Source organism: Schistocerca serialis, chromosome 2 (assembly GCF_023864345.2).
Source record: "Schistocerca serialis cubense isolate TAMUIC-IGC-003099 chromosome 2, iqSchSeri2.2, whole genome shotgun sequence".
NCBI classification, from domain to species: Eukaryota; Metazoa; Arthropoda; class Insecta; order Orthoptera; family Acrididae; genus Schistocerca; species Schistocerca serialis.
In genome coordinates, this window is record NC_064639.1 from 126,621,753 (window position 1) to 126,636,933 (window position 15,181).

The 15,181-nt window shown below is 46.7% G+C and overlaps 1 protein-coding gene across 1 annotated transcript in view; it reads left to right on the top strand.

Annotated features, from left to right (window-relative positions):
* Positions 1 to 526: 526 nt before the first annotated feature.
* LOC126456809 (dehydrogenase/reductase SDR family member 11-like) overlaps positions 527 to 15,181 on the top strand; it is a 434,906-nt gene continuing 420,251 nt past the window's right edge. The window contains exon 1 of the mRNA XM_050092601.1: positions 527 to 682. Coding sequence (XP_049948558.1) covers positions 545 to 682 — 138 coding nt within the window. The 5' untranslated portion in view covers positions 527 to 544. The remainder of the gene's footprint in view (positions 683 to 15,181) is intronic.

Genomic DNA, 15,181 nt, shown 5'->3' on the forward strand with positions numbered 1-15,181 from the left:
TCGGGAAAGCATGGGACACTCGAGGACCCTGAAGCTGGTGCGGTAACGCGTCCCGGGCATCGACTTCGTCCGTTAGCAACTGCAGCGACTTTTGTAAGATGTCCAACTGGAGCTGCTGCTGCTGCATGAGCTGCTGCTGTTGCTCCAGAAGACAGACCAACTTCTCCCCCACACCAACGACCACCATCATGCCGGTGTGGGCGTGAAGGGGCTCCACCTCTTAATAATAAAAAAAAAGGTATGTCACGTATCTGTTTGAGTTTTCAGAGTACAGGACCGTTTTGCCACCTACACACAGTTCCAGTGATAGACGGATCATTGATCTAGACGCAAGACGTAACACGCTTAACGCTTACGGCTACTCTGATAAATCGCCGATACCTAGACAGAGCTTCTGCGACAACCGGGCCCGTGGCTTTGACATATGACGGAATACCCTTATCGTTACATCGGCAGATCGCCGGTACCGGCAGGAATGTTCACAGTCTCCGTGCACTCGTCTAGCTAGTCCCAGAGTCGAGCCAATAAGCCAGTTCACACAGCGATGGGGATCGAGAAATACAAGGGACGCGTCGCACTGGTTACTGGCGCCAGCGGGGGCATCGGTTCTGCCATAGTGCAGGCGCTGCTGAAGCATGGACTCACCGTCGTGGGAATGGCCAGGAGGGTCGAAAAGATTAAGGTAAGAACTCTACAGCACTGCAGTATATTCGGGACAACACATTTGTTATCAACGTAGCATCCAAATGCTCAAGGCACTGTGCTAAGGCCACTGCTAATTCATAATATTTAGTAAGAATATACTTTGTTTCATTAACAGTAATATCAGGAGTAGAGTCTAGTAATTTCATAACAGGATTGGGGCAAACAGTTGAAGTGTGATAGATGGACATATCGAGTAGATGAAATGCAAACATTCGGCCGTACAACATTTGATAATCTTCGGTGCAGAGCGCAACTATCGACAATTTAAAAGAAGCCGTAGGCGTACCACGCTTATTTTACATGTCCACAGATTTTCGTGGGCGATCAAAGCAGAGCAGGTTGTAAATAGGCTGTTTAGGTTTTTATGTTGCTGACGCCACGTAGCGCTCTCTATTAAAATCACTGACTGTGCTGTGTGCAATCTGTGGATGGTTAGACTCATTGTTGCTAGTGTAGCGTTGGGCAGTTGGATGTGAACAGCCAGCAGTGGTGGGTGTGGGGAGAGTGATGCCAGAGAGTTTTGAGAGGATACTATGAGCGGACGATCTGGACGTGAAGGTAAATAATTTGTTTGTTCTCTATCAAAATCTTTCATTTGCTAACTATGCCTTTCAGTAGTTAATGGTTTCAGTAGTTAGAGTGTTTTATTTAGCTGGCAGTATTGGCGCTCGCTGTATTACAGTAGTTTGAGTGACGAAGATTTTTGTGAGGTAAGTGATTCATGAAAGGTATAGGTTATTGTTAGTCACGGCCATTCTTTTGTAGGGATTATTGAAAGTCAGATTGCGTTGCGCTAAAAATATTGTGTGTCAGTGTAGTGATGATCAGAATAAGTAAGGAGAGAACTGTCTGAGTACGTTCAGTTTTGCTCAGCTGTTTGAATTTCAAATAACGTACAAGTTTAGCAGTACAGTCATTCTTAATTTTTCAAAGGGAAAATTTCAAGGTGTGTACCGCGCATGCCGCCAACATCAAACTGGAAGTCCTGCGCCGGCCGGTGTGGCCGAGCGGTTCGCCGGCACGGTAGCTCAGCGTGTTCGGTCAGAGGGTTTAGCTACCCTTTGTAATAAAAAAACTGAGTGAATGGATCGACGAACAACCAGAACGAGTGTCATCGGACGTCCGCCACGAAATAAGTCAACGAACAATACAGAACAGAATCAGATTAGAAAAAAAAGCGGTTCTAGGCGCTTCAGTTCGGAACCGCGCGACCACTCCGGTCGCAAGTTCGAATCCTGCCTCGGGCATGGATGTGTGTGATGTCCTTAGGTTGGTTAGGTTTAAGTAGTTCTAAGTCCTAGGGGACTGATGACCTCAGATGTTCTATAATTCCCATAGCCATTTGAATAGCCATTTTTGGGATTGCTGCGTTACTTTCGTATAATGTTGCTTGTTAATAATTTGCGCTAATGTTGATTGTTTCAGATTATTTCAGATTAAAAATGCTTTTTTGTTGATGACAGCAATTGTTAGTAACTGTTGCTGCTAGGAATGCAAATCGAGATACAACGAACGACGAAAAGTGACCTTTCAGAGGGCTATCTTCGCTATCATCCATGTAAGTGGCCTGTTTTCGATCAGTGCTTCCAGGCAGATAAGATTTGTGTATGACAGTCTGAGTCATTTCCTCTGAATCACACAGATCTCCAAGCGAGGTCATCGGTCCCATCAGATAAGTGAAGGATGGGGATGGAAGTCAGTCGTTCCCTTTCAAAGGAACCATCCCGGCATTTGCCTGAAACGATTTGGGGAAATCACGGACACCCTAAACCAGGATGGCCGGATGCGGGTTTCAAAAGCCGTCCTCTCGAAAAGCTAGTCCAGTGTGATAACCACAGCGCCACCTCGTTCGGTCCCGTTACGTACTCTACTGAGTTTGGGAACAAAGTATGTTCAAGACAAAAATTCCGTTTGGCATAACCAGGCATTCGGTACTTTTTGAAATACATTCATTACGACCATCACGTTGTAAGTCAGATGTACACTGCCGAGTCGTATTAATGTGGCCTTTTGCCAATAACCTGAGTAAACACTTGTTGTAGCGTGGACAGCCGCGAGACGTGCAAGGAGACAGTCAATGTTTCTGTAAGGTACCAACAGGGATGTGGAGCCATGCCGACTCAAGTGCTGTGGGCAGCTTCTCTAGGTTTCTCGGTTGAGGATCCATGGCGCTCAGGCCAAACAAAGTGATTGCACAGATTATCCACTGGGTTTAACCCAAGAGCTGGTGGTCAGAGGAGTACGGTGAATTCACCATGGTGCTAGCCGAGTGGTGTGGCCGCGCGGGTTGAAGCCCCATTGTGCACCCCCTCCCGCCGGATGTTCGACCCCTCCCTAGGGCATGGTTGTGTGTGTGTGTGTGGGGGGGGTTGTTTTTAGCATAAGTTAGTTAATGTAGTGTGTAAGTCTAGGGACCGATGACCTCAGCAGTTTGGTCCCTTAGGAATTCACACACACACAAAAATCATCCTGGTGCCCTGCGAACCACGCACGTACGCTGCGAGCTGTGTAAGGGGCAAAACAAACTGTATGTAGGGGTGGACAAGGTGTCCGAGGATAGATCCACATTTGTGTTGATCCGATGTGTCTTCTAGAATAACGAAATCACCCAGGAGATGCCATGAAAACATTCACCTTCTGACGATTCTTGCAGGGCGTTTCCCCTCAGACGTTTAACCCCGTACTCGCCAACGACCATCTGTACAATGGAGCACAAAATGTGCTTCATCTGAAAATGTCACACGTCACCAGCCAGTTGACGTCCAGTTGGGAGACTGGCGTGCAAATTCCAGTTACATTGCACACATTCATAGTTCTGGGCATCCGTATTATCATCTTTTCCCACCAAAGGCGGTTCATCTTCCACATCGACGACCCAGGTCAGGGCTCACGATCACCGTTCGTAACCGATCACTCCTGTGTGAACTAGAGTTCATTTCCTTTACCACCTCCCCTCCGTGTCCATCCGCATATATTTCCGTGATGTACACGTAGACCGCGGCTTCGTCTGTTCCTTTCGCTTGGCCCTAAGTCTCAGTTACTTCCGCAGCTCTCCACTCTCACTTCCTCTCGATTCTTGCCATTTCCCGGGGTTCTGAAGTGGTTTACAGCGACGTCTCGATAGCTGATGGTCATGTTGGATTCGCCTATGTTCACAGAGGGCATATTGAACAGCACTCCCTGGCAGATGGCTGCACTGTGTTCACTGCCGAGCTGGTGGCCATGTCTCGTGGTCCTGAGCACAGCCGCTCATGCCCTGGCGAGTAGTTTCTTCTCTGTACTGACTCCTTGAGCAGCCTCCAAGCTATCGATATTGCTACTCTTACCGTCCTTTTGTAGCAACCATCCAGGAGTCCATTTTTGCCCTGGAACGGTTCAGTCATTCAGTGGTGTTTGCCTGACCCCAGGACACGTTGGCATCCCAGGAAATGAAATTGCTCACACGCTGGCCAAACAGGCTTCGTGGAAACCGCTTATGGAGACCGGCATTTCTGTAACTTACCTGCATTCCTCATTACGCCACAAGGTTTTTGGGAATTGGGAGACAAAATGGCATAACAGTACGCACAACAAACTGCGTGGCATTAAGGTGACTATGAGTGTGTGGAAGTCTTCCATGCGGGCCTCTCACAGGGAGTCTGAGGTTCTCTGCCGGCTCCTCAATGGCCCCGCTTGGATCACCCACGGCTATCTTCTGCGCCGTGAAGACCAACCTCAGTGTCGGTGTGGCCCCGGTTGACAGTGGCCCATATACTGTTAAACTGTCCTTCTTTGACTGCCCTGCGTCATAATCTTCGTTTACCGGACTCGTTACCGTTAATTTCAGCTGACTTAGTTTTACGTTTGATCAGTGAGGGAGGGTTTTATCATTCTCTCTAATTTTTACCGCATGTCCTTTGTCCCTCTGTGTCCTCCACCCCAGTGGTTTTAGGCTGGAGGTTTTAACGTGTTGCAGAGTGGCTGGCTTCACTCTTTCATTCTCGTGGTCAGCCAGCGGTGGAAATCTGGTTTCTTGTTTTAATATCTTCTCCCTGTTTCTTGCGTCTCCCTGTGGTTTTCCTGTCCTCTATTGTTCTTTGTACTGTTAGTTGCCCTTCTGTGTTTCTTGTGGTTTTTCCTTCCTTTCGGTATTGTGCTATATGTCTCGTTTGTTCTCTTCTTTTTCTTGTGGGATTGTTTTAAGAGAAACAAGGGATCGATGACCAAGCATTTCGGTCCCTTCCCCCCACCCTCACCCCTTTCAAACCAACCAACCAATCTTGTTGAGGAGACACTGTTGATAGCCCCTTGGTCTACCTGGGAGATCAGATTTTCTACTGTCTTTTCGCCCATACACACCTCCGCAGTGTGCCATCTACGATCCAATTGTCCTGGCACCGTTTTGTATGGCACCAGTTTGTACGCACTGTATACTCTATACACTTCAACCACGATGGCATGTGAACAGTTTACAGACTTAGCCGTTTCGGAAATTCTTCCATACTTGGCCTGAAAGCCAATGATCATGCCCTTTTGGATATCAGATGAATCACTCCGTTTTCGCATTTAACAACGACTGCACTATTCTACGCGGCTCCCCGACACGCTTTCTATACCCTCCACTGCTAATGCTGCCACCTGCAGTCTGTGAGCGGTTGTTGCACACTGGCGGCGAACATAAGCGGCGGTCACAATAATCTGACTAGACCGTGTAATATATACATTATAAAACATTTCACAACTACTCCAGTACAGAAAAAGAGACAAGAATAAACGCAGTTTACATTGTTTCACGACTACAACAACAGAGGCAGCGTAGAGGTACTTTCAAATTATGAGCTGTAGCAGCTGTGAAAATTGGTGAAAGGGTGAAAGAAGCAGAGAAAGAAACTGGTAAAAGACACTGAATGAAGACATGGGAAAAGGAAGTGAGGTGAATGAGTGAGGAATGAAATAGGAAGAAACATGAATGGAAGAAAAGAAGAACATTTGCTTTACTGTTTGACACAAGTAAAAACCGGCGATATGTATGAATTTTGGGGGAAACGTTATGAGGATGACTGGAATAAGTGCTTTAGCTTGTTCTTAAAAGCAAGACGGCATTTAACTGTGCACAGATTGCAGATTAGCTTGTTCGACACACACACACAGACTTCAGCAAGAGAGAAAGAGTTTGCGAAATTTTTTTCATGGTTTGGCACTGCTACGTTAATAGATAAGTGAGATCTTGTGTTCCGAGTATGATGAGAAGACCGGTACTTAATCCCTTCTTCGAGTTGCTACCGGTGCGTGGACGCTGAGGAGTCAACGAAGCAGACACAGAGTGTGGTAGTCTCGTAACTTGTCTCGCAGCAACCAACGCAGCTCTGCGTAAGAAGTACTATCATGGTCTAGTTGACAGACGTTGCAGATGTAACGCACACAACCACATTCATGGTTAGTTCTCTTCCTGAAGCTCATAATCTCGCTGAAGCGTTCTCGCTTCATGAGCACGGCGTCCTGGGTTCGATTCTCTGCGGTGTCAGGCATTTTCACCTGATCTTAGGTAATTGTTTGTCGCAGTGTCGCCTTCATCATCATCATCATTCATTTCCACTACGGTCGGAGGAAGGCAACGACAAACCACCTCCATTAGGACCTTGCCTAGTATGGCGGAGCTTGTCTCCTGCATCGTTCCCCTACACTCTGACAAGAAGATTCATTACCAAGCATCTCCGTAACACTTACGAGTCATTCGGACCTACCGGTAACAAATCTAGCAGCCCGCGCCTGAATTGGTGTGAAGTCTTCCTTCAGTCTGACGTGGTATAAATCCCAAACACTAGCAGTACTCAAGAATGGCTTGCACCTGCATCCTATGTGTGGTGTCCTTAAACTCTCCCAATAAACCGAAGTCGACCATTCGGCTTCCATACCACTCCTGCCAAGGAGGAGGTTACCATGAGAAAAAGATTGAATAATCAACGAAACGATAACGTTCTACGAGTCAGGGCGTGGATTGTCAGAAGCTTGAACGTGGTGGGGGAAACTAGAAAATCTGGAAAGGGAAATGCAAAGGCTCAACCTAGCTATAGTAGGAGTCAGTCAAGTGAAGTGGGAAGAAGACTAGGATTTCTGGAGGCCGGCCGGTGTGGCCGTGCGGTTCTAGCGTGACCGCTACGGTCGCAGGTTCGAATCCTGCCTCGGGCTTGGATGTGTGTGATGTCCTTAGGTTAGTTAGGTTTAAGTAGTTCTAAGTTCTAGGGGACAGATGACCACAGATGTTAAGTCCCATAGTGCTCAGAGCCATTTGAACCATTTTTTAGGATTTCTGGTCACATGCGTATAGGGTAATAATCGGACCTTGACGCAAGACATACGCTTATCGCTTAAGGTTACTCTGATAATCCGCCGGAAGCTATACAGAGCTTCTGAGACAACCGGTCCAGTGCCTTTGAGATATGACGCAATACCCTTATCGTTACATCGGCAGATCGCCGGTACCGGCAGGAATGTTCGCAGTCTCCGTGGACTCAGCTAGCTAGTCCCACAGACGAGCCAGTAAGCCAGTTCACACAGCGATGGGCATCGAGAAATATAAGGGACGCGTCGCACTGGTTACTGGCGCCAGCGGTGGCATCGGTTCTTCCATAGTGCAGGCGCTGCTGAAGCGTGGACTCACCGTCGTGGGAATGGCCAGGAGGGTCGAAAAGATTAAGCTAAGGACTCTTCACCACTGCAGTACATTCGGGACAGCACATTTGTTATCAACGTAGCATTCAAATTCTCAAGGCATTGTGCTAAGGCCACTGCTAATTCATAATATTTAGTAAGATGAAACTTTGGTTCGTTAACAGTAATATCAGGAGCAGGATCTACAAATCTCATAACAGTATTGGGACAATCAGTACTGTGGTTTTCCGTTGAAGTGTGATAGATGCACGCAGCGACTAGATAAAATGCAAACATTCGACCGTACAATATTTGATAATGTTCGGTGCAGTGTGTAACTATCGACAATTTAAAAGAAGCCGTAGGTGCAGTACGCCTATTTTACATGTCCACAGATTTTCGTGGGCGAGCAAAGCAGAGCAGGTGTTTACCGCGCGTGTCGCCAGCATCAAACTGGGATTGCTGCGTGACTTTCGTATAATGTTGTTTGTTCGTAATTTGCTCTAATGTTGAATGTTTCAGATCACACGTATTTGCCCAGACTCAAAATGCTCTTTTTTGGTGACAGCAATTGTAAGTAACTGTTGCTGCTAGGAATGCAAATCGAAATACATCGAACGACGAAAAGTGACGTTTCAGAGGTCTATCTTCGTTATCATCCATGTAAGTGGCGTGTCCCACGCAGATAAGATCTGTGTATGACAGTCTGAGTCATTTCCTCTGAATCACACACATCTCCAAGCCATTATTCGTATCTTAAATGAGACGCAATAGGAAAGTGTACTATTAGGACCTATGACGTGGACAACGATGATGTGTGACTAATATTTAAGTTTCCCTATGAGCAAAAAAGTGTTACAAAGATTACCCTGTAATGTGAAAAAGAATGGTCTTCGTTCTTAAATGTGTATGTGTGATAAATCGCGAATTTTCCGCATGTCACAGCACCAAATCGAGCGCTGCCACTTTGACGTACTACGAAGCAGTTTCGCAACGACGCCACAGCGTAATTTATTAAAACAAAGACTCCGTAACACAATGATGTGCAATGCAACATTGAAAAATCACTGGTATCCATGAGTGCTTGTCCAAAATCAAAACAAAAAATTACCGTTCCTTCAGTTGTAACACCAGTCATTACGAAACTAGACGCACTTGCGTTTGTCTCTATAAAGCCCTAAGCCGCGTCAGTTCCAGACATCGAATACACTGTATTAAGATACACGTCAATTATAACTAAAAACTAAACTCCATCCAAACAGACTGTGAAGGTCCAACGGTACCGACCGGCCGCCGTGTCATCCTCAGGCGGCTGGCGTCACTGGATATGGATATGCAGAAGATGCAAGTCAATGGCATATACAAAATCCATGATACGTTTCAACGATGTCTGTCTGAATTAACTATGGAATGATATATGCAGGGCGCTTACAGCTATACCTCATGCCGTTACGTCGTTGATTGATTTAAGGGAGGGGACCAAACAGCGAGGCCATCGGTCCCATCAGATAAGAGAAGGATGGGGATGCAAGTCAGTCGCTCCCTTTCAAAGGAACCATCCCGGCATTTGCCTGAAGCGATTTGGAGAATCACAGACACCCTAAATCACGTTGGCAGGATGCGGGTTTGAAATGTCCTCCCGAAAGCGAGTCCAGTGTGCTAACTACTGCGCCACCTCGCTCGGTCCCGTTACGTACTCTACTCGAATTTGGGAACAACGTATGTTAAAGACATACTGGGGTACCGATGACCAAGCAGTTTGGTCTCCCCCCTCCCTTTTTAAACCAACCAAACAATCTTGTTGAGGAGACACTGTTCGCAGCCCTTGGTTTTCCCGGGAGTTCAGATGTTCAACTGTCTGTTCTCCCACACACATCTCCTCAGCCTGCCAGCTACCGAGACCCAATTGCCTTGACTCCGTTTCTTATGGCATCAGTTTGCACGCACTGTATACTTTATACACTGTAACCATGACGGCACGTGAACAGTTTACAGACTTAACCGTTTCGGAAGTGCTTCCATACTTGGCCTGAAAGCCAATGATCATCCCCTTTTGTACGTCAGATACCAACTGCACTATTTTCCTCGTCTCCCCGACACGCTTTCTATACCCTCCACTGCTAGTGCTGCCAACTCCCGTCTCTGACTTGACTGTGTCATACACAGGGTGTTACAAGAAGGTACGGCCAAACATTCAGGAAACATTCCTCACACACAAATAAAAAAAAAGAGATGTTATGTGGACATGTGTCCGGAAACGCTCAGTTTCCATGTTAGAGATCATTTTAGTTTTGTCAATATGTTCTGTACTTCCTCGATTCACCGCCAGTTGGCCCAATTGAAGGAAGGTAATGTTGACTTCGGTGCTTGTGTTGACATGCGACTCGTTGCTCTACAGTACTAGCATCAAGCACATCAGTACGTAGCATCAACAGGTTAGTGTTCATCACGAACGTGGTTTTGCAGGCAGTGCAATGTTTACAAATGCGGAGTTGGCAGATGCCCATTTGATGTATGGATTAGCACGGGGCAATAGCCGTGGCGCGGTACGTTTGTATCTAGACAGATTTCCAGAACGAAGGAGTCCCGACAGGAAGGCGTTCGAAGCAATTGATCGGCGTCTTAGGGAGCACGGAACATTCCATCCTATGACTCGTGACTGGGGAAGACCTAGAACGACGAGGACACCTGGAATGGACGAGGCAATTCTTCGTGCAGTTGACGATAACCCTAATGTCAGCGTCAGAGAAGTTGCTGCTGTACAAGGTAACGTTGACCACGTCACTGTATGGAGAGGGCTATGAGAGAACCATTTGTTTCCGTACCAGCAGGTACTATCAGCAGCTGATTGGGCTCCACGGGTACACTTCTGCAAATGGTTCATTCAACAATGTGTCAATCCTCATTTCAGTACAAATGTTCTCTTTACGGATGAGGCCTCATTCCAACGTGATCAAATTGTAAATTTTCACAATCAACATGTGTAGACTGACGAGAATCCTCACGCAATTGTGCAATCACGTCATCAACACAGATTTTCTGTGAACGCTTGGGCAGGCATTGTTGGTGATGTCTTGATTGGGCCCAATGTTCTTCCACCTATGCTCAATGAAGCACGTTATCATGATTTCGTACGGGATACTCTACCTGTGCTGCTAGAACATGTGCCTTTACAAGTACGACACAACATGGGGTTCATGCACGATGGAGCTCCTACACATTTCAGTCGAAGTGTTCGTACGCTTCTGAACAACAGATTCGGTGACCGATGGATTGGTAGAGGCGAACCAATTCCATGGCCTCCACGCTCTCCTGACCTCAACCCTCTTGACTTTCATTTATGGGGGCATTTGAAAGCTCTTGTCTACGTAACCTCGGTACCAAATGTAGAGACTCTTCATGCTTGTATTGTGGACGGCTGTGATACAATACGCCATTCTCCAGGGCTGCATCAGCGCATCAGGGATTCCATGCGACGGAGGGTGGATGCATGTATCCTCGCTAATGGAGGACATTTCCTGTAACAAAGTGTTTGAAGTCAAGCTGGTACGTTCTGTTGCTGTGTGTTTCCATTCCACGATTAATGTGATTTCAAGAGAAGTAATAAAATGAGCTCTAACATAGAAAGTAAGCGTTTCCGGACACATGTCCACATAACATATTTTCTTTCTTTGTGTGTGAGGAATGTTTCCTGAAAGTTTGGCCGTACCTTTTTGTAACACCCTGTATACATTATAGAACGTTTCGCAACTACTGTAGTACAGAAGAGAAATAAGAATAAACGCAGTTAACATTCTTTCATGCCTACAAAATCAGAGGCAGCGTAGAGGTACTATCAAATTATGAGCTGTAGCAGCTGTGGAAATTGGTGAAAGGTGAAAGAAGCAGAGAAGGGGACTGATAAAAGACACTGAATGAAGACAGGGCAAAAGAAAGTGATGTGAATGAGTGAGGAATGAAAATAAATAGAAGAAAATGAGAACATTGGTTTTAGTGTTGGACAGAAGAAAAACCGACGATATGCATGAGTTTTGGGGGAAACGTTATGAGGGTGACTGGAAGAGGTGCTTCAGGTTGTTCTTAAAAGCAAGACGGCATTTAACTGTGCGCTGAGTGCAGGTTAGCTTGTTCCACACACACAGACTTCAGCAACAGAGAAAGCGTTTGCGATTATTTTTTTCATGGTTTGCCACTGCTACGGTAATAGAATAGTGAGATCTTGTGTTCCGATTATGATGAGATGACCGTTACTTAATCCCTTGTTCGAGTTACTACCGGTGCGTGGACACTGAGGAGTCAACGAAGCAGACATACAGTGTGGTAGTCACGTAATCTGTCTCACAACAACCAACGAAGCTCTGCATAAGAAGTGTTGTTGTGGTCAAGTAGACAGATGTTGCAGACATGACGCACACAACCACATTCGTGGTTAGTTCTCTTCAGGTATTTCCATTTGAGTTCCTGAAGCTCGTAGTCTCGCTTTAGTGTTCTCGCTTCCCGAGCACGGCGTCCGGTTTCGATTCCCTGAGGGGTCAGGCATTTTCACCTGCTCTTGGATAATTGTTTGTTGCAGTGTCGCCTTCATCATCATCATTCATTCCCATTACGGTTGGAAGAAGGCAACGACAAACCACCTCCATTAGGACCTAGCCTAGTATGGCGGCGCTTGTCTCCTGCATCGTTCCCCTACGCTCTGTGAAGAAGCATGGGACTTCATTACAAAGCATCTCTGTAACACTTACGAGTCATTCGAACCTACTGGTAATAAATCTAGCAGCCCGCATCTGAATTGCTGTGAAGTCTTCCTTCAGCCTGACGTGGTACAAGCCCCAAACACTAGCAGTACTCAAGAATAGCTGGCACCTGCATCCTATGTGTGGTGTCCTTTAGAGGTGAATCACTCTATCCTTAAATTCTCCCAATAAACCGAAGTGGACCATTCGGCTTCCCTACCACTCACTGCCAAGGGGGAGGTTACCATGAGAAAAAGATTGAATAATCAACGGAAAGGATAACGTTCTACGAATCGGGGCGTGGATTGTCAGAATCTTGAACGTGGTAGGGAAACTAGAAAATCTGGAAAGGGAAATGCAAACGCTCAACCTAGATGTAGTAGGGGTCAGAGAAGTGAAGTGAAAAGAAGACAAGGATTTCTGGTCACATGCGTATTGGGTAATATTCGGACCCTTGATGTTGACGCAAGACGTAACACGCTTATCGCTTATGGCTACTCTGATAAATCGCCGATACCTAGACAGAGCCTCTGCGACATCCGGGCCCGTGGCTTTGACATATGACGCAATACCCTTATCGTTACATCGGCAGATCGCCGGTACCGGCAGGAATGTTCGCAGTCTCCGTGGACTCGTCTAGCTAGTCCCACAGCCGAGCCAGTAAGCCAGTTCACACAGCGATGGGCATCGAGAAATACAAGGGACGCGTCGCACTGGTTACTGGCGCCAGCGGGGGCATCGGTTCTGCCATAGTGCAGGCGCTGCTGAAGCATGGACTCACTGTCCAGTTTACACGTATTTGCCCAGATTCAAAATACTTTTTGTTTGTGACAACAATTGTGTGTAAATGTTGCTGCTAGGAATGCAAATCGAAATATATCGAACGATGGAACGTGACTTTTCAGAGGTCTATCTTCGTTACCATCCATGTAAGTGGCGTGTTTTCGAGTAGTGATCCCACGCAGATAAGATCTGTGTATGACAGTCTGAGTCATTTCCTGTGAATCACACAGATCTCCAAGACTTATTCGTACTTTAAACCAGTCACAATAGGAAAGTGTACTATGACGTGGACAACGATTATGTGTTATTAATATTTAAGTTTCCCTATGAGCAACAAAATGTTAAAAAGATTATCCTGTAAAGTTGATACGGAAGGTTTTCGTCCTTAAGTGTGTATGTGTGATAAATCTCGAATTTTCCGCATGCCACATCTCCAAACCGACCGCAGCCCCTTTGACGTGCTACGAAGCAGTTTCACAACGCCGTCTCAGCGGAATTTATTGAAACAAAAACTCCGTAACACAATGATGTGCAATGCAACATTGTAAAAGTACTGGTATCCATGACTTCCTGTCCTAAAGCTAAACAAAAAATTACCGTTACTTCAGCTGTAACACCTGTCATTACGACACGAGACGCCCTTGCGTTTCTCTCTATAAAGCTTTAGGCCACGTCCATTTCAGATATCGAATACACTTTATTAAGATGCACGTCAATGGCATATACAAAATCCATGATACGTTTCGACCATGTCTATCTGTCTTAACTAGGGATTGATCATGCAGAGCGCTTACAGATATACCTTATCTTTCTGTCGTTACGTAGTTGATTGATTTGCGGGAGGGGGCCAAACAGCGAGGTCATCGGTCCCGTCAGATAAGGGAAGTATGGGGATGCAAGTCAGTCGTTCCCTTTCAAAGGAATCATCCCAGCATTTGCCTGAAGCTATTTAGGGAAATCACGGAAGTCCTAAATCAGGACGCCCGGTCGCGGGTTTGAACCGTGTCCTCCCGAAAGCGAGTCCAGTGTGCTAACCATTGCGCCACCTCGCTCGGTCCCGTTACGTACTCTACTGAGTTCGGGAACAGTGTATGTTAAAGACAAAAATTCTGTTTCGCATAAACAGGCATTCGATACTTTTTGAAATACATTCTTTACGACAAGCATCTTGTAAGTCAGATGAACACTGTCTAGTCGCTTTAATGTGGCCTTTTGCGAAGAACCTAAGTAACCACCTGTTGTAGCGTGGACAGCCGCCAGACGTGCAAGAAGACAGTCAATGTTTCTGTAAGGTACCAACAGGGATGTGGAGCCATGCCGACTCCAGTGCTGTGGGCAGCTTCTCTAGGTTTCTCGGTTGAGGATCCATGGCGCTCAGGCCAAACAAAGTGATTGCACAGATTATCCACTGGGTTTAACCCAAGAGCTGGTGGTCAGAGGAGTACGGTAAATTCAGCATGGTGCTAGCCGAGTGGTGTGGCCACGCGGGTTGAAGCCCCATTGTGCACCCCCTCCCGCCGGATGTTCGACCCCTCCCTAGGGCATGGTTGTGTGTGTGTGTGGGGGGGGGGGGGTTGTTTTTAGCATAAGTTAGTTAATGTAGGGACCGATGACCTCAGCAGTTTGGTCCCTTAGGAATTCACACACACAGAAATCATCCTGCTGGTCTGCTAACCACGCACGTACACTGTGAGCTCTGTAAGACGTAAAACACACTGTATCTAGTGGTAGACAAGGTGCCCAAGGATAGATCCACAATTGTGTTGATCCAATGTTCCCTCTAGAATAACGAGGTCACCAAGGAGATCCCACGAAAACATTCATCTTCTGGCGATTCTTGCAGGGCATTTGCCTTCAGATGTTTCACCCTGTACGCGCCAACGACCATCTGAACAATGGAGCATAAAATGGTGCTTCATCTGAAAAGTCCACACGTCACCAGTCAGTGGACGTCCAGTTGGGAGACTGGCCTGCAAATTCCATTTACATTGCACACATTCGTAGCTCCCCTGAGCATCCGAATTACCGTCTCCTTTTCCCACCCACGGCGGTTCATCTCGCACATATGCGACCCAGGTCAGGGCTTACGATCACAGTTCGTACCCGATCACTTCCATGTGAATCAGAGTCCTTTCCTTTACCATCTCCCCTCCGGCTACTTCTGCTTATACCTCCATGGCGTATACCTAGGCCGCGGCTTCGTCTGGACCTTTCGCATGGCTCTAAGCCCTCAGTTACGCCCGCGCCTCTCGGCTGTCACTTCCTCTCGATTCTTGCCATGCCACGGGGCTCTGAAGTGGTCTACACTGACGGCTCAGTAGCTGATGGTC